Raw genomic sequence first — 19215 nt, 5'->3', positions numbered from 1 at the left:
TCATCCTACTCCTTCAGTTAAGGCCAAAAGAGGACTTCTGTGATCCACAACTGTATGCTTCCTTCTGCACACAACTGCGTTTTCCTCCTAAGCAATCCTGAAGGTCTTCTGATTGCTCATTTGACCTAAGAAAGTACTTACAAATGTCTGCATTTACCCCCTCTTCTAGATACTAATTTATTAGCAGAAATATTCACTGAAATAAATCTCTGTCAGTAATTACTAGGGAAAAGTCAGAGGAAGCAATTTTATAATTCCTACAATCCATTATTCACCTCCAGATATTGTTTCTATTAAATTGTGTTCATCCAAACAGGGAACAGAAACATAACAGAGACTAAAATATTCTGATTAATCAGGGAAAGCAGTTTTCAATTTGAACACCCACAAAGAACTAACTATGCTTCTACTGACCAGAGTTGCATCTGAATATCTGAAAATCACAAGTAACGAGTAGCATGTCCTGAAATGTATTTTTGGCATAAAAATGCCATTACATTCTATTACTGGGGTGATAAATGTAACATGTAAAGTGTATGTATGTAAGGAAATAAAATTAACAAGACATTTGATAGTACAGTCATGTCATAAGACCAAACAGGAATTGAGAATCAGCTGATGGAAATAATTTAATAAATTAGAACTTTACATTTTAGGACTGTAATTACTTCACTGAAAAGCCCAAAAGGTGAAGATCATCAGATATATCAGATTACTTTATTTTCTTTTACAGAACTACTAGGGAAAGGGCATAAAACTGTATTTTTAATGCTTTGATTTTGCACATGTAAAATAATATAAAATTCATGAAGGTGGAGAAAATACACTCAAGCATCCAAAAGAATTTTAAATGTCTGTGATAGATCAGGAGGAATATTGGAAGGAGTGAAATGAGGAGAAGTTTTAAAAGACTGATTTCCAGATCAAAGAACAGGGATTGCAAATCTCTTTCCACCTAAGCAAACCTCCAGCTGAAACCAACCGGACTGCTCTCGGGAGCAGACAGCTCATGCCTGGTAGGCGCCATGCCAGGGTCAGTGCCACGTTTGCCCTGGACTTTCAGTAGAACGTGCAGTAGAATCCTGTCCCTCACTTGATGTGTGCTGTGCTGAACCTTCCCTGAGATGTGTTGGTAATAAAGGCGACGGTACCTTGCAATGGCGTAGAAAGACAACAAGGAACATACTGGATTCAGAAGACCAACATCCAAAATGTTACAGGAAAATTACAAAATCCTGACTGACCTCACTAAATTTACACCAAGATGTACAAGTCAGGGATTAAAACTCTGAACAGGTGACTGTTCATTCATCGGTCCATTTCCAGATCTTGTTTCTTAACATCCTTATGTGCCCAGATGAAATGTCACTTGTGGAAATGCCCATGAGAGGAGAAATTTCTTCTGACTCCATTTTTGTGGTAAATGGTTGCAAAATAATTTGCTGTGCAAGAGTCAAAGGAGGGATTGTTGCCAAGCTTTTGAAATCACATACACTTTCTTTGACGGACATTTGTCTGACGGACAAACAAGGGACAATTTCATCATACAACTGGCAAAAAAAATGACACTACATGTTTTTCAATTAATTATGTTCCTGAAAGACCTGAGACAGAAAAGCATGAGTGAAAGAATAAAATTACCTTTCGAAAGCCTTGTCTCACCCTCTCAGGATGAAAAGAGGGAAAAAACAAAAGGCGGGGGGGGGGGGGGGGGGGGGGGGGGCCGGCTGAAAAACCCTGAGATACAAAACGAATTTGTGATGCTTCAACCATGGTTAGGAAAAGCTGCTCCTAGTAAGGTCAACAGCTGCTTTACCAGGGACTTCCATGTGAAAAGCTACAGTTCAAAACTGCTGATCAAGCAAAGTGTTCAGCCGTAAACTCAGGCACTTCAGTTGTACAACTCGCGCGCCTCATTACGCACACCCTCATGTACTTTTTTGAGCTGGGGTCCAGACATTTCACTGCTAAACATATTGAGCTGCTAGATCAGAGGCTGATAGAGATGGTCCTGGAGTTTCCCTCGGAGTTTCTTTTCCCCCACTGGACTAGGTATAAAGAAAGCAAAGAAACTCTGTCTGGTTATGCACCTGGCATACATTCCTCTATCCATGGAACAAAGTATCAGAAACGGAAAAAAGAACATTTTTCAGTGACCCTGACATTTGATACTGATGCAAAAAAGGAAAGGAATGACTGCATTTGAAGCCAAAAGCATGACGTTTCTTTATATTTCCTATGATTTAATATCTCTCTCCCACACACACGGCAGATTCCTTTATAGAGACTCCTGTATATGGGCCAACAGTGCTCCAACAATGTCTCTGATGACACAGTGGAAAGTTTCTAACCACAGTACCATTTGCAGCATTTCTCATTTATTTTATCCCCAGTCCCCAAAGACATACTTTTTCTGACGCAATAAATAATTGTTTTCAATATTTATGAATAGAATCAAAAATCTATTTGATGACCAAACGAATTAGAATAGACAGGGAATCAAATTATTTAGGTTTGTATGAAATCTGGTGTAAAAGCTGGCTTCCAGCTTTCAGTCAGTCTAAACAGATGAAAAATATCAGTGACCCTGAAGAAAACACTCATAGTATCTGTTTAATCAGACTTGTAAATTAATTTTTTTTCCTGAAATAAATGGGAAGATACACTCACATAGCATGTGTTCGGGGTTTTTTTAAGCATTTCATGCACATTGCAGACCAGTAACATTCATAGCATTGTTGTGAGGTTGCTTGGTATGGTTTGATCATTTTACAAGTATAAGTACAAGTATAAAATAGAGGAAGAGAAATCTGATTTCTGGAAGTTTTTGGTGCACAAATCTATCTTATTTTACTTGCTGCATGTACCATAGACAAAATGAGCATTTCTGATTGTGACTTGTCAGTTGGGTGAACAAATGTCTTATTTGCACACTCCAGCGTGGTAAATAAAGCATACAAAATGCACATGCAGTTGTTTCACTAGAATTTGGAAAACCAGGCCTTCCCTCTACAGCCTGCTACAAGGGGCTCTAGAGGGGGGCAGTACTGCACAGACCAAGTGGCAATTCAGGATTCCTGGCTGTAAGGCCAAATCACTGCATGGTTTGCCACATCAATCCCATTTTCAGACCGACTCTCTAGCTCTCATCCTGGCTGGGTGAAGCCTGAAAAAGCAGTTCAATTTGAGCATGAACTAACTTATCTCCCACTTTATCATCAAAGTCTAACCATCATGACAAAGTATATAAAAGAGCTTTCGCTGCTTTACAGCCCTCTGCAAATTTAAAGAGAAAAAACCCCACTGACATCAAGAGGCTCCAGATCCAGTCCACAGTGGAATAACTTCACTCTATTTTTCAATAGACTTGAATTATCAAATATCATGTGATTATTCAGGCTGGAGTCTGATCTCACAACATGTATGCAGACTTAATCTCAGGGGCTACAGCTGCTGAGGTGGCCGGTGGCACTGCAGCGCGAGGAGAAGCCACCCTGCGCTCAGGCTGCCGCAGACGCAGCACGGCGTCACCCAGCGAGCCGGCATGCCCCTGCGTTTCCTCGGGTGGGTGTGAAAGCAGGACCTGGCCCACGCGCGGCTGAGCTGAAATATCACCCAGTCATCTACACAGCTGCCCACCTTTGTATTAACTATTCACGGCAGAACACCTGACAGCCATTTGGCGTGCTGTGAACAAGTATTGCACCTCGCAGCCTTAGAGGTGAGCACAATACTGTCTACGTATCATAATCCTGGGATATCAATGTTTAACCATGCTGTAAAGCTCTTTACTGAGAAAGCAGTGCACGCTTTCAACTGAACGGCTACAATCCAGAGCGAGTCACCAGCCTGAGGATGGGGGCAATAAAATGGTTTTGTCTGACAAACCACCAGCAGAGATTTGCTGGTGCTGTTACTCAGTGTAGAATCCCAAGCGCATTCAGAAGCCTCCTTTAAGGAATTAATGCTTGCTTGCTTTGCCATCTAAAGAGTGTTTACAGAAGCCAAAACAACCATGCTTGCTGTCCACTGTGCAAAGAAGTGATGACATCAAGAAGACAGGTCACAAGTCTGAGTTTATAGTCATTACACTTACATTGGTATGGCTTCTCATCCACTCAGTATGATCTTATGACCCCACAACTTTACAACCTTCCACTCTCTGGGCTTCATAGCACCTCTCCACTCTAGGTTAATCATTTCTCTGCCATTATCTGCCAAGAGTTCTTATCTCTTTTGCTGTCACTTTATAACAGGGTCCTCTTATCAAGCTGTACAAAACCACGTGATGGTGCCAAACCTATCACAAGTTCCAATCCTTCTGATTAGAGACTATCATGAAATGGGATACATGGTTTACAGCAGGTCACTAATGCTGGAAAAAGTACAGAGTCCACTCAAAGACATGTTTGTTACTTTCTGAATTCTTGGATAATTTTTTTTGTTGTTGTTCATCACGCCGACTTTCACTGAAGGCTATTATAGCCTGGGTCTCAAGGCCAGAAAAGTTTACAGGCTGCACCTCTTCTGTACTCAATGCTGTACACCTTGCACCCAAGGGTACTGTATATTTATACCTAATAATGTCTTCTGGTTCCCACACAGTCATCATACAGGAATCTATAAAACATGGACTTACATCAGCTGGTAAGTAACAGTTTTCTAACTGTTTTGAAGACTCTGCATAAATATATATATATGCTGTCCAAAGTTAAAAAATCGTTACAATTGGGCAAGCCGACAAAACTGATTAATTTGCATGTGTATTTAGGCAAGAAAGAACTTTATGATACAATGTAAAAATGTAAGAGAACAGCTGATGATTCAGTGAATAACAATTTTCTCCAGAGATAATGTCATTATCAAAGATATAATCAGATAATTAATGGTATCTTTATCCATCACAATTGCTAATAGCTGCAAAAATGTGTGTGTGTGCGTGTATAAACACTTGCAAAAAATAGATTTAAATTGCTTCTGGCCTGACTACTCTTGTTGAAGAAAACCTCAGGAATGTTTTTGGGTCTTTTCTGTAATACACATGTCAAATGCAGATTCTTTTTTATAGCTAAAAATGCAGATATATATCATCGTTCAGTGGGGGTGGGCTGGATAATAAAAGTCAGTTAAGACTTCAGAGCAGCGAAGAACTGAATACTTGCTGCAGCGTATGGAAACAGCACCCGCTCCCCATCAGAAAGCCGGCAGGCACGGGTTGCTCTGGCTCACCGGCTTGTGGGGCACTGCACAGCCGGCTGCCCCGGGCTGCCAGGGCTGAGGTGGCCATGGCCAAGCCCAAGCGGGTGCCTCTCCCCACCATCTCCCTGCCTTTCTCCTCGCATGTCCCATCTTGTGTCATTCTGCCTCTCAACAGACACCGGGGGTGGGGTGCGTTTTCTTTGGTGGGGCAATAGCATCCCCTGCCCTGTCAGCCTGTGTCAAGGTCAAGGCTGGGGCCAAGCAGAGCTGGAGAAGGCTTACCGAGGAAAACCTCTCCTTCACGGGGCAAAAGGCTCTTCTCAAGCCAGCCCAGCAGTGCTGCAGGTTCCACAGCCCGGAGTTTTGCAAGGCTGCACCTCGGCGCAGCGGTTTATGGCAAGGATGAAAGAAGGGAGCTTTGGCCCGCGTGTGGGAACTAGCCCCCGAAGTACGTCATCACATGGCAGGTGAGGCGCTTGCCCTGATGCTGGGTGTGATACGGGCACCTCGCCATCAAGGGAGGCTTTGGGACCGTGGGGATGGAGGGTGCAGCAACAGCTGCAGGAAATAGCCTCAGACATAGCTGAAACCTGATCCTGATCTCCTGGGTGGAGCTGCTGTTTCTCTGGGGGAAGGGGAGGGTGCCCACGGGAAGGGCTCCCACCTTGGCCCTGTCCTCCCTCCTCACCCTCTTCACCTGCTCTACACCTCCAGCACAAGAACTGTGTCCAACATCATAGCGAGGTTTGCTGTGCTGCAAATGGACAGCTGGAGGACTAATGCCCCACGGATCATACCACCGGGCCCACGACCGCCTGCCTCCTGGCCAGCTGTGCCTGGTGCCAGCCCCGCTCCAGGGTGGGCTCCTGGTGCCACTCCTCAGAGGGAGCCATGTGGTCCATTCGGCAGTGTTGTCAGGGTACCCCATCCACAGCAGCCAGAGGGCACGGGGCGCTCCCGGGCTGTTTGGCATGGCTGTGACCATGGCCACACCTGCGCTAGGAGGGCTGATCCCAGCAAAGCCACAGAGAAGTCAAAGCCAGAGACCCTCTGTGGTGTGGTGTGCTCCTCTGCACAGCTCTGCCCCCAGAAACATGTGGAAAAGGGGGGCGAGTCCAGCTTCCCAGCTGGGCCTCACTGTCTTGGGACTTGCTCTCACTTTTGCTCTTTCTGGCTGCCAGGGAGGGAAAGGTGCTGGAGGAGCCTCTGGTCCTCTCTCCTCAGCCTTCAGCATGTGATAGTAAAATAATAACACATCTCATGTGCCTGAAGAGCGGTCACTCACATCAGGTTTCTCAGGGTGAAAGGATACAACCCAAGGGAAAGGGAAAATAAGACACCCTTACCTGTCCGATTTAGACAAACTAAGTGCCGTTTCCATGGTTTCTAAACGACTGGCAGCTCTGGGTTCCCTAAATTATGTGGATATGAGAAACTGATTGGTGGGAGAAAGAAGTTAGTGGAGCACTCTTGTCACTATACCTCTAAAATGCACTTGTACGTGTGGTGTATCACGGATATACCAGGACAGATTTGCAAAGCATGGCCCAGAAAAAGCAGGTCTAAATCCTATGAAACTCTCCAAAATCCTGTGCGCTGTGGGCTGGGGGTGGATTCTGCCCTGGTGTGACACTGCACTGTCAGAGCCCGTGGTGGCATCCCTGAAAAGCGCGTCTAACCCGGCACTGCATGCTGATCGCCACATACCTGCAAGGGTTAAATGTGACCAGCACCACCCTGCCGGCCTCTGCTTGGAGGTGGGGGAACCAAATAGGAAGGAGCTGGATTCTGTTCTTATTTGCACTCGGAGAGTAATTCTGTGCAAGCAAAAGCTGTCCTCCCAGGGTATAAGTACAATCGGCAGCAGGGTCAGGTGCTCTTAACAGTAAATCCCATCCCTGGACTTTCACTTTAGTCCAGTCCTTCCCAGCGCCTCCCTCGCTTCTTCCTCTGTAATCGGAGGCAGAGCGGGTGGCCATGAGGGCCTGCCACGGCCTCCTCCGCAGCCCTCGGCCCGCCAGCCGCTCGGGCCAGGGGCACTTGCTGCTTCCCACCGCAGCGGCAGGGACGGGCCCTTCTCAGGGGGCACCGGCTTTGCAAAGGTGATGCGCCCAGCGCAGTCACCCGTCTGGGGGTGGGACAGTTTTTTGGTATGAATCAGTGACAGGTCACAGCAAGAATGACCCAGTCTTTCTCCCAGCTCCCGTGAAGGTAGCTCAGACTCCACCAATTTAAATGGCAGTGGGTCCGTCCCTTGGAGAGCAAACACAGCCAGCCTGGAGCTGGAGTGAGAGCGGGCGCTACTCGTTGCTGACGCCCGCTTTTGGGTTTACAGTCCTATAGTCCAAGAGGCAGCTGGAATTCACAAGATCTTAATAGTACGTCCTATATTCCAGGTGCAGGACATCTTACGAAAAGTTTTACAGAAATGCCATGGGTTTTTTGTTCTACCAGATTCCTGGGCAATAAAAAGCTACTTGACTGGTTTTATTTTCCCTTGATCAGCCTCTTGTCTTAGTGTCATCAGGGAAACCATGCAATTTTTATAAGCATTAGCTATGATTATTTAACAGAAATAACTGTTTCATTAGCTTGAAAAAAATGGTTATATAAGAGGAAAAATAATCTACTTGTAGTTTCTTACTGTGAAATTTTTCGGCTTGTATAATACTTACTGCCATCTTAATTTTAATGTATGTCCTCAGGCAGTTTACAGTATAATAATTAGTGCTATTGAGTTTTGCAAGGTTTGTTTTTCAGTATTAGTATTATTATTAGAGCGCATATATAATGAAATTTCATATGATTAACAAAGACAGCAAATATTATCTTTAAAGTTTGGGTTAGGATTTTGCCCAGCAATGGTGCAGGCAAAGCTCCCACAGGAGTGAACAGTTTGGGCTGTGTGAGGACTACAAGACATGAGCCGTAGGTGATTTTTTTTAATAACAGCAAACTTTTGCTGCTATTGTTTACTTTCATCGATTTTCTTCCCATTAAATACTTTTCCCCTTGTTATACTGCAAATGAGCTATGTACAAAAGGGGCAGTATTTACATTTACGCACGAATTTTTCCAGTTAGCCTGATTTTAAATACCCAAATACATGAGGCCAAGTAACAATGATGATGCCCGTGGTCTCCAGAGGAAAACCTCCTATGCTGACAAAAAGCCTCCAGCCACTCGTCCGCATGGGTAATTTAAAGATCAGCTCTCAAACTTGCCTTAAGATAGGGTGAAAGGGAAGAATTATCTGCAGCAGGAGTTGTCTTTGGCTGCATTATGAGGAAAACTGCCACAGCTTCTCATGCCAGATTATTATTAATGTCTAGAGTTTACTCAACTATTACATGAGTACATTATATATATTACATAGAGATACAACCTTATATATTAATATATATTAATACATTCTTGTATACGATGAACTGATATGCATATGTACACAACCCTTATCAAGATTTGTAGTATAAACTACGCCTACTTTATGTTCTCGTGGTTTGTTTTATGATTCTATGCTCATGTGCAGAGAAATCTTATATGAGATAGATGTATGTATATATATACAAGCTTAAACTTTTTTCATGATAAAGATCAGGTATACGGTTATTTTCTAAATAAAGTTTTCCAAGCTTCAAAACGTAATTATTGGGGGGGAGAGGAGAAGCAGACCTAAAACATCTTTTCCTTCCACCAACAGATCAAGGTCAGTTGCCTCAGCAAAAGAAATTTCATTTTTAAGCCTGTCTGTGCAGGATAGAAATCAATTATCTCTTACGGTACAGAGATCGGCGCTCAGACCTGGCAGGAGCCTCGCTTCATATACAAATACATTTGGAGTCCCATTTCCAGACCGAGCTCCAGCTTTTTGAACTAGATGTTCCACACTCGGCCCCAACAGGGCAGCACAGACAGAAACAAAAGCGCCTCATCAGAAAAGTAAACAGTTATCAGTCTTGGGAAGGGGCGCGGGGGGGGGGCCGGCGCTGGGATTCACCCGCTCGGCTCCCGGCGGGGCGGGGGGGGAAGCCGCCAGCCCCGCAGCAGGCAGGAGCGAGCAGACCGAGCGCGTTCTCCCGTCGCACCGTTAGCGGCAACAGGTCCCAGCAGTGCGGGGCTGGAAGGCGTTTTCCCCACGGAAGTCATGTAATTTATAAAAAGAATCCCCCGTATATATATGTATTTGTGTCACGCAGAGTTCCTGCTTGCGCAACTGTATCGTGAAGTGTCCAAACGGGTAAAGGCTGAGGCTCGCTGCTGCTGCTGCTGCTGGGCCGGGGACCCCCTCCCGCCGGCCCCGGGCAGGGCCCGCCGCCTCCCGCCAGGCGCCCGGGGGTGCCACGGCCTCCCTCCCACCCCCCCGGGGCCTCAGCCCGCCCGCGCCTTCCAGTTTGTCCAGCAGCATCCCCGCCGGCCCCCGCGCCTCGGGCAGGAGGGCGGGAGTGGGGCGGCGGTGCCCAGGCCGGGCGGGCCGGAGCGGAGAGCGGCGCCGGCGGGAAGCGGCGGTGGCGGCGGGGCGTTGCGGTGGCGGCGGGAAGTTGCTGCGGTGGCGGCGGGACGTTGCGGCGGCGGTGGCGGGGCGTTGCGGCGGCGTGGCAGTGACTCCCCGGGCGGTGACAGCCAGGCAATGGCCTCAGCCCCCCTGTCCCGGCCCGCCCCGCGCCCCAGCAGCGGGCTGCCGCCGGGGGTTGGGGCAGTGCCGCACTCCGAGCCTGGCCGGGCGTTAAAAACAGCTCCTCGGTCAACAGCTGGCTGCGTGGGAAAGGCGCTCTGTTTCGGGCCGGGAAGGACCGACACCTCCGCAAGGCAACAGTTCGCGGCAGAGAGGAGAGGCTTGGAAAGCGGTCCTCTGCGGCGCGCGTTTCACTGCAGAAAGCGTTTCGGCCTGAAGCACCCACTCGGGCTGACAGTAGATCAAAAAACATACGCAGGGAAAAAAGTGTATTTTTGTGTTTGGTTTTTGTTTTTTTGTTTTTGTTGTTCTGTTCTCTAGAGGAGACGGTTTACTTTCTAAAGCCTGAGTTGAAGGCACTAACAGCCTCCGCTCAAACAAATCACTAGGAATTAAAAGCGGTGTTTCCTCGGCAAAGTGGTGAGAAGAGCCCGGTGGCTGCCGGATTTGGAAGGTTTCGAGGTCTCCCCTTTGAGCTGTAGGGGTGACCTGCTTGTAAGAAGGAGCGGAGGGGAGAAGGCATGAGGTGAAGGAGAGAGAGGAGAGGAGAGGAGAGGAGAGGAGAGGAGAGGAGAGGAGAGGAGAGGAGAGGAGAGGAGAGGAGAGGAGAGGAGAGGAGAGGAGAGGAGAGGAGAGGAGGAGAGGAGAGGAGAGGAGAGGAGAGGAGAGGAGAGGAGAGGAGAGGAGAGGAGAGGAGAGGAGAGGAGAGGAGAGGAGAGGAGAGGAGAGGAGAGGAGAGGAGAGGAGAGGAGAGGAGAGGAGAGGAGAGGAGAGGAGAGGAGAGGAGAGGAGAGGAGAGAATGAAAGGACAGGGACAAAAGAGAGCAGGGCGGAGCAGGCTCTGTGTACCCTCGTTGGATGCGCTTCTCCCGCTGCGAGCAGCCTGGTTCCGCCGGGCGCGGGCGGTGTGCCAGGCGGAGCAGCACGTCGGGGCCCGCAGGCCCCAGGCGCCCGATGCCCGCCGCCCCACCGCACGCTGCTGCCCCGGTGCCCGTCGCCCCGCCACCCCGCCGTGCCCGGGGCCGTGCCGCTGCGCCGGGGGCTGGCCCGGTGGCGGTGACACCGGCTTCAGCGGGGGCTGCTGACGGCGGTTCCGGGCTGCGGCGAGCGGGAGCGCTCAGCGGGAGACGCAGGGGGACAGGACACGGGCTTCTCTCCTTCTACAACGTTTCCCCCTAAGTCTTTTTGATCGGCTTTGGGTTTAGACCTCCCCGCAGAGAAGTTTCGGTCCTCCGTTTATTTATTTACTTCATGGGCTTCTGAGAAATTTGTCTTGAGCATTCCTCCCCAAAACTTCTCTTTCGCTAGAGTTTGCTTGCTGGGGAGGTGAACCAAACCTTCCTCGGGACAGTTGCCGACACGACGCTAGAAGGGAGCGTGCTCTTTGTTGCTCTTCGAGCGGACGCTCGAAGCTGGGAATGTCCCTGCTTAAGGGAAAAGGCTTTGACATTTGCTCAGGTTCCCTGGCCTCTTTGGAGCTGTAAGAAATTGGCGCTTTCCTTGAAAGATCACCGCACAGAGCCCTCTACCTTGAAAACAAAGAGGTGGAAGAAGCTTCAGATTATTTAAAACTAGACAATGTTTTTTAATGTAATTGTACATACATTTAAATAGGGAAGTATAAAACATTCCAGGTCTTGCTCCTTGTACAAACCAAGGCTGCTGGAGGCTCCCCGAGCCATCATCTTTTATAATTATAATTGCACGCGTCAATCAAGACCTTCAGGCAAAGTCAGAACAAGGCAGGCAAACTCAGGAGAGAAATCGCATAAAAAAAAAAAAAAAAAAAAAGAAAAGTTTGGAGAATTTCGTAAGGAAAGGAGAAGAGATTAGAAGATAGGGTAATTAAGGTTGCTCAAGGCAATCGTGAAAGCTGGAACTCCATGTTCAATTAAATGTAGCCACAAGGGACCAGGTATCATTTATAATATGCACTGCCTTAAACTGTTACTTCGGAGAAACGTGGACGTGTAGTAACCACTCCAAAGTATTCTCATTCACAGCAGTAGCTGGCGGAGCGGCTTTGCGATGCGCGGTTCGGGCTGTCTCCAACCCCCTCCCCGGCGGAACGGCAGCCAGCCCGCGGGCAGGGGCGAAGCGCCCGGGTGCCGATGCCGGGGCCCTGCCCGAGGCGGAGCGATGGCCAGGAGCGCCGGCCCTGTCCGGACGCGGGGTGTCCTTCCCCGGCTGTCGCCCCAAACGCGGGTGCCTTTCCCCGAGCAGCGGCAACGGGGGCGGGAGGAGGGAGCGCCCCGGAGGGACCTCGCCCAGCGGCGCGACCCACCCGGCGGCGAGCGGGAGGGGAGCGACCGTCTCTTCCCCCGACGGAGCCCGGCGGGCTGCGGGACCCGGGTCCGGCGGTGCCCTCCCGACGTGCGCGGAACTGCCCACGGTCTGCTGTCCGCTGCGCTCGGACGACGCTTCTCCCGCGGGGACGGGCTGCGAGGAGGCGAAGCTCCCCTGCGAGCCGCCCACGGGGTCCTCCGGCCGGCCGTCGGGCCGGCAGCAGGCCGACGCGGAGACCCCGACCCGCAGCCCCGAGCCCCGGCCGGGGGAGCGGAGCGGAGCCGCCGCCGGTGCTGAGCCGCCCGGGCTCAGCGCAGGGCGATGCTCCACGGCGACGCCTGCGAGAGGGGCTGTTTGTAATGAATGTATCTGGGAACAGCTTCCCGAGGAACAAGACGGGGTCTCAGCCCCAGCTACTTCTGCCTAGAGCCGCGGGCATTCCCGCGGGGCAGTTTTCAGCCACCCCGCCTTAGCCGTCGAGCCGGCCGCTCCCGCACCTCGCCGTGTTGCCGTGCTAAAACTGATTCCCAGGCGAGCTGCTAAACTGCGGAATCGTAACTTGAGAAATAACGTGCTGGTATAGAGCGAGAGTTCGCCCACCCGAAGGGGAATGGGGAAAGAGAACGCGAACGGCAGGAGCCCGAGAGGTCCGAGCCTCTCTGCGCGCCGGGTCCGTCCCAAGAGTCTCAAACCCCGCACAGTGAAGGAGAGAAAGAAACACTTTCTGCTCCAGTGGTGCTGGTGTTGGGTTGGCTCGGGATCTGCGCTGAGTTAAACAAGGGGCTCTTCTTCCACTTGCTGGAAGCGAAAAGTTAAACCGCCGAAGTCAGAGCGCAGCCGAGCCCGCCCTGCGCGCGGCCGGTTGTCCCACCCGCCGGTCACCTTGCGACCGTCACAGGCGTTTGGTGAGTTACAACGCGGGCCCGTTTGCACAAACTCTCGCCAACGGATGGGAAATGCTACACCCTGCGCTGGGACAGCTCCGCGCTTCCCTTTCAGTCGGAAGCAATCTTCACCGCCAAATATTGTCAGCTCTTACTACGCACAACGGAGATTGCGGTGTCAGAGGAGCGCGGGCAGCCGGGCGCTGGGGCGGGGGCCTCGGGTGCTTTCCAAGGTGCGAACACCGCTCGTCCCGCACCGCCAAACCGGCCGGGAAGGGACGGGGAGGGCAGCGGGGGCGGGGAGACCCCGGCCCCGGCCCGGCTCGCCGGGCGGCTCGGCGCCCCGCCGCCCCCAGGTCCCCTCGGGGGAGTCCCCCGGGGGAGTCCCCGCCGCTGAGCACCGGCTTGCGGGAAACGAGTTCTCAGGGGCCGCTTGAAAAGGAGTGCCGCCTGCCGCACGGCCAGCGGGGCAGGGAGGCCCTTGCTGAAGCCGCGGTTGTGCCGGGCATTGGCGTTCGTGCGAGCGGTGCAGCCGGCACCGGCAGATTTCTCAAGTTTAGAGGGGGGGACCCGAAAGACAAGAACAGGTCGATAGAACTCCAGCGCGCCTCCCGCCCGCGTTGCTCGAGCTGCGGAGCCGCAAGGGCTGGGGGTCTCCCAGCGCGGGGGGATCCGCGGCCTACCCTCCCACCCTCCCCGGGGGTCCCGCAGCCGCCGCTGCCCGGGCGGGGGGAGATTGCTGGAGCGGGGCAGCCGGCTGGCGAGGAGGCACACGGCGGAGGGCAGGCGCAGCCCGGCTCGGCGGGGCCGGTGGCTGCAGCCCAGCACCCCCCTCTCCCCCCCCCCCCCCCCGCAGCCCGGTTTAACCACCGGCACCCTGCGGGCGGGGGGCGGGCGCTCTAGGCAAGCGTGTGTGCTCCCGTGCGGGTGTGTGCGGGGGGTGTTGCTCACCCCGCCCCCGCCGTGTTGGCTGCAGGGGCGGTGTCGGGGCCCCCCTCCGCCCGAGCCCCTCGCGCCCTGCAGCCCCCCGGGATCCGGGAGCGCCTCCCCGCGGGCCCGAGGCTGGAGGTCCCGGCTCGGCACCTCCGCACTTGCTGCGGGGGGAAGAGGGGGAGGAGGAGGAGGAGGGAGGAAGGGAGGAGGGGGACGGGGGTGGGAACCCTGTCCAGCAGCACCAGCGGCGGCAGAGCGCTCCTCTGCACTGTGCCGCTCCGCATGGATCGGGGCGCCGGGCTGCCGCTGCGCTGAGCCCCGGCCGGAGCCGCTGCGGGCTCCCGGGGTTCCCCCGGCCTCCCCGGCACCTCCCGGCGTTCCTCCTCCTCCTCCTCCTCTCCTCTCCGCCCCCGCCGCCCGCAGCCCGACGACCGCCCCGCCGCTCCCCCAGCCGCGGGCACCGGGGCCGCTCGGTGCTCCCGCCGCCGCGGGGCGAGGGCTGGCGCGGAGCAGGGGGAGGGAAGAGGAGGCGGCAGCGGCCGCCGAGCGCCCCTCGCTCCAGCTAAATCTGTGCTGCCGTGTCCAGGTGCTGGTGTCGCGGACGGACACGGAGCTCCCTGCCCGGCCCGCGGCCGCCTTGTCATGCTGCCCAAAGTGGAGACGGAGGCCCTGGGACTCGCCCGGTCGAATGGGGAACAGGGGCAGATGCCGGAAAACATGCAAGGTAAGGGGGGAACGGCGCGGCGCTCCCCCTCCGCGCACCCTCGGGCCCCCCTCGGCAAACGGCCCCTTCGTCCTGCCGAAAAAGTTTACGGCTGCTGCCTGCCAGCTCCCCTGCCGCCGCCCGCTCCTCTCCGCCTCCCGCCGAGCCCCTGCCTTCGCGGGCCAGCTTCCAGCGCGGCTCGGGCGGGCACCGGGGCCGGGGCACCGGCTCCGAGGAGACCGCAAGGCCTCTGCCAGGAGGTGCGACCGCGGCCGGGGAACCGTCAGGCATCTGGCCGGCGGGAGCCTCCGCCGGGGTGCAGACGCCCCGCCGGTCACTGCTCGGGGACACCGGCCCCGCTGCGGATCCGGGGCGGGGGGGAGGCTCGGTCTCGTCCCCGATCCGCGCAAAACTGACTCGAAGTTCATGGCAGGGACAGTTCGGCGGGGAAGTCCCGCCGGGCACCCCTTGTGCCACGCACCGTCCCGAAACGGGGCCCCGAGGGCTGTGCCCCGCAGGCACCGCGCAGGCGGCAGCGCAGCTTCGCGGCAGAGCCCCGACGTGTTTGGCCCTGGCGGGGTACCCCGGAGCGCAGCGGGGTGCCCGAGCTGCGATGGCGCTGGAAGTGCCGCTGTGCGGCGGGACGGGGCCGTTCCCGGTGCCCCGCTCCGGGCCGGACCCCTGCGCGGAGGGAGGCGGCCGAGACCCCGTCCGAGGGCCGGGGCGGGGGTTCGGCTCCCTGCCTCGGGGCCGGCAGCCCGGTGCGCGGGCACTGCCCTGCCCGCCCCGCCCCGCGCGCCTCGCCCGTCCCGGCTGCTCTTTCGAAATTGCCCCCTGTCCCCCCGGGAGCCGGGGCGGGGTGGGCCGGAGCCCCGGGGGCGGCCAGCCCGCCCTTTTCCTCGACCGCGGGGAGGCTCCGCGCCAGGGCACGGGGCTAGGAAAACCCCTGCTTTCCCATTCGTTTTTTCCTGCCGGGAGGGGGAACTTCGTCCCAGGGCCGGGCCCTGGGCCCTCCTCCTCCGCCTGCGGCCGCCCCGCCACCGCCTGACGCCGCTGGCCGTGCGGGGGCCGCTCTGGGAACGGTCTCCTGGCCGTGCGCTGGCCGATCAGCGCCCGCCGCGCTCCCCAGGAGCTGCCCCGGGCGCCGGGGCCCGCAGCTCCCGCACCTCCGCCGGGAGCCCGGTCCGGTGGCTTCGGGCGGACTCTGACCGCCCCGGTGCCCCGAGCTGCGGCAGCTGCGGAGTTATCGGCGAAGCGGCGGCATCCCGAGCGGGGCAGCTGCGGGGCCCGGCGCCTCCCGCCTTGCTCGGGAGCCGTTCGCTGCCGCTGCCCTTGCCGAGCAGATCGGAGGTTCAGCGGCGGGAAGCGGCAGGAAACCGGCCCCGCAGTGGGCGGCGGGTTTGCGTTTCGGGAACAACGGGAGCGGCTGACCGGCTCTCCGTGCGGGGAGCCCGGCTCGAGTGACCGCGCCAGTCGCCTCCATTCAGCGTGTGTCACCCCCCCGTCCGCTCACGACGGCCGGCTCCCCCCCGCCTCCCCCCGAGCGGCAGAAACGTCTGGCGGCCCGGGCGCGCAGCTTTCCCGCCACCGCCGGTACCGGGGCCGCCGGCCCGCCGCCCCTCTGCCGACCCGCGGGGACGGCACCGCCCGCCCCGCCGGCTGCGACCCCCGGGGCTCCGGGCAGGGCAAGGCGGCTCGCGGGGTGCCGGTCCCCGCGACAAGGAGCCCGGGGGGCGCTGGGGGTGCGGGGTTTGCGGGTCGGGCGCTGACCCGGCTCCGGCGCGGCGCTGGGTCTGTCGGACCGGGTTCGGGCTGAGTAAGTGTTCGCAGGCTGATGCTGAAAGAAAAGTTTGCAGGAGGCGAACGGAGTGACTATAAACAGACAAGCGACACTCTTTTCGTTCTGCTGTCTTAAAGCTTGCCCCGATCATTTTCGGATTGAAATGAATTAATTTGGTTTGTGATTCCACAGGCTAAGGAGTAAGTTAAGGGCACTCTGTAAACACAAATATTTAGAACATAAAACTGGTGGGTGTTTTTCCACTTGCTAATTATCATGCGGATTTGCTGTTGAAGAAAGTTTCATATCTCAATGCAAGCTGTGTTTTTAAGTATAAAACTTCCCCGCCAATTTGCAGTGGTGCGTGTGTTGAAGTGAGCTTTCTCTCTCGATGAGCACCGTTGCAGAAAATTTGAGTTATTAACATAAATTCTAATTGAATGTACTATTTATCCTTTCCCCAGTGTCTCAGTTTAAAATGGTGAATTACTCTTACGATGAAGACCTTGAGGAACTGTGTCCAGTCTGTGGGGATAAAGTGTCTGGGTACCATTACGGACTTCTCACCTGTGAAAGCTGCAAGGTTCTGTACCAATTACTTCATACGAACACAAGTACACCAAAAAAGTTTCAAATACGAGCAGAAAAAAATGATAATTAAAGAAAACAGACATGTAATAATTTGGCTTATTTCTGATATGTTTCTTGTTACATTCATGTAAGATAATTAACCACCAAAAATCTTTAGGATTTAGAAGTCTGTTGGAGAAATCTCATCTGCATAAATGGGAACAACTTGGACGTTTTGCACTGTAGTTCTATCATTGCTTTGAAGTATTTTGCTGTTGTGAAGTGATGTAGTTCTGGAACAACTTTCATTCCTAACTGTCGTAAATATTGATTTTAGTTGATTTATATACAGTGAGTATTTCTGTTTCTGGAGGATAAAGTAGGAAAAGTATCCTCAATACAGATAAGCTTTGCAAAATCTAATGCAGCTTTCTTAAGATTTTTCCATCCTTCAATATTACAATGTAAATTTATGTGGCTATAATGACCATGCACTTTTTTCATACAAACTATGTCTGTCAAGCAAGCTCCTACAGTTAAAGTCTAGTAATTAAGATTTGGTTTAGATCATTCATTAATTTTGAGAATAAAATATTTGTGAATGCAACTTATCATATTGGAAGATAAATGTATCTGCATGGTTCTATTATACTAAAGGGTTTAAATACTTGTGAATTTATGACATGTCAAATTTGTCATGTAAAATTTTTTTTAAAGTTCTTTATGGTTAAGTAATGCACTGTAAAGGAAACTCCTTTGCCAGAACAATGCAATTTAAAATATTTAGTTGCATGGAAAAATTAACTTAGCACATTATATTTTCATTAAAAAATAATCAATGAGAAATGAATGACAAGCACTTATTATGTCTCTAGCATGCACCACTGGGATGTACAGTAACCAGAGGTACTCTGTATTTGTGTTCTCTTTGCAACAGCGTCCATAGTTATTTCATGTAAAACTACTTTAAAGGGAAAACTTTAATCTTATTGCAATGATTGAAGAATACAAAAGGAACTGGTCAGCCTCACTAGTTCTGCTACCACCATTAGGGGCACAGCAGACTATAGCCAGTCTTACCAAGCTTTGATGTAAGTCTATAAAACATAGCACTAACACAAGAAAACCTCCTCTGGAGCCTGGTGGTTTTCTCCTGGGTACATCTCACCAATTTAAAATAAACTATGTAACTTGGTAAGTGCTTGAGTGGTGTCTGAAAAAATACGTCACAATGATTTCCGTAAAATCAAATGCTGAAACACACTATTCAAGCAAAACGGGCTAACTTCTGTATCTATCATACAGGGATTCTTTAAGCGAACAGTCCAGAATAACAAAAGGTACACATGTATAGAAAATCAGAACTGCCAGATTGACAAAACACAGAGAAAACGATGCCCTTACTGTCGATTTCAAAAATGTCTAAGTGTTGGAATGAAATTGGAAGGTAAGAGCTACAGTCTTGCTGCTATTTTCAACTATACTAGAGTTTCATTTTGAAAATGATACGATTGCATACATTATCACATGCTATTTCATAAAAAATGCTACATATTTATTGTGGTTTTAAAATTATAGTAAAAGGTGGCTTTGTATGCTCAATGAAATTGTTGCTTTATAGAATAAATCTGACAAGTAAATGGTAAATCACTAACAACTAGTCAAAACCATAATCAATTTTTTCATATATGTATACAATATGATATTTCAGTATTTCAGAGTTTATGAATGAATGGATCTAGATAGAATAGTTTTGCAGCTTTTGAAAAAGACTTAATTTAAATTAAACATAAAATATGCAAGAAGTGTCCAGATAAGAAAAAAGTTGGTCATTGCTGTGGAGAGTGATCTGATTCTATTTACATTTTATCTAGGTTTGGGTTTTTCATATATATTTTTCTGACGATAAGGCAGGCTTTTCTCACACCGACTTACCTTTGAGATTAAGGAATCAAATAATTTCCAAAGTTGTGTCCTGTATTTTTGTGATGCTACACCTGAGATGCTACTACAGATGAACGAGAACAAGGCATTTTGAAGTATACTTTTTGACTTCATTTCACTTTGTCATGTACAGAGAACAACGAAAAGAGTACAATATCCTTTGAGACAGCCGAATGCAAAATTATCATGAAGTCAAATTTGAAAATCATACACAGTTCATTCTAGCTTTGCTGTATAAAATATT

The 19215-nt window shown here is 52.1% G+C and overlaps 1 protein-coding gene across 2 annotated transcripts in view; it reads left to right on the top strand.

The window, feature by feature from the left end:
• The first annotated feature begins 4356 nt into the window (after positions 1-4356).
• NR5A2 (nuclear receptor subfamily 5 group A member 2) overlaps positions 4357-19215 on the top strand; it is a 99791-nt gene continuing 84932 nt past the window's right edge. The window contains exons 1-4 of one of the 2 annotated variants that reach the window (XM_075422304.1): positions 4357-4647; positions 14561-14698; positions 16922-17040; positions 18333-18474. In XM_075422304.1, the coding sequence (XP_075278419.1) occupies positions 4584-4647; positions 14561-14698; positions 16922-17040; positions 18333-18474 (463 nt within the window). In that variant the 5' untranslated portion in view covers positions 4357-4583. The remainder of the gene's footprint in view (positions 4648-14560; positions 14699-16921; positions 17041-18332; positions 18475-19215) is intronic. The other variant, XM_009934851.2, reaches the window with a different exon arrangement.

Source organism: Opisthocomus hoazin, chromosome 6 (genome assembly GCF_030867145.1).
Source record: "Opisthocomus hoazin isolate bOpiHoa1 chromosome 6, bOpiHoa1.hap1, whole genome shotgun sequence".
Lineage (NCBI taxonomy): Eukaryota > Metazoa > Chordata > Aves > Opisthocomiformes > Opisthocomidae > Opisthocomus > Opisthocomus hoazin.
Note: the sequence above shows the minus strand (reverse complement) of the source record. Positions and strands in the feature narration are given on the sequence as shown.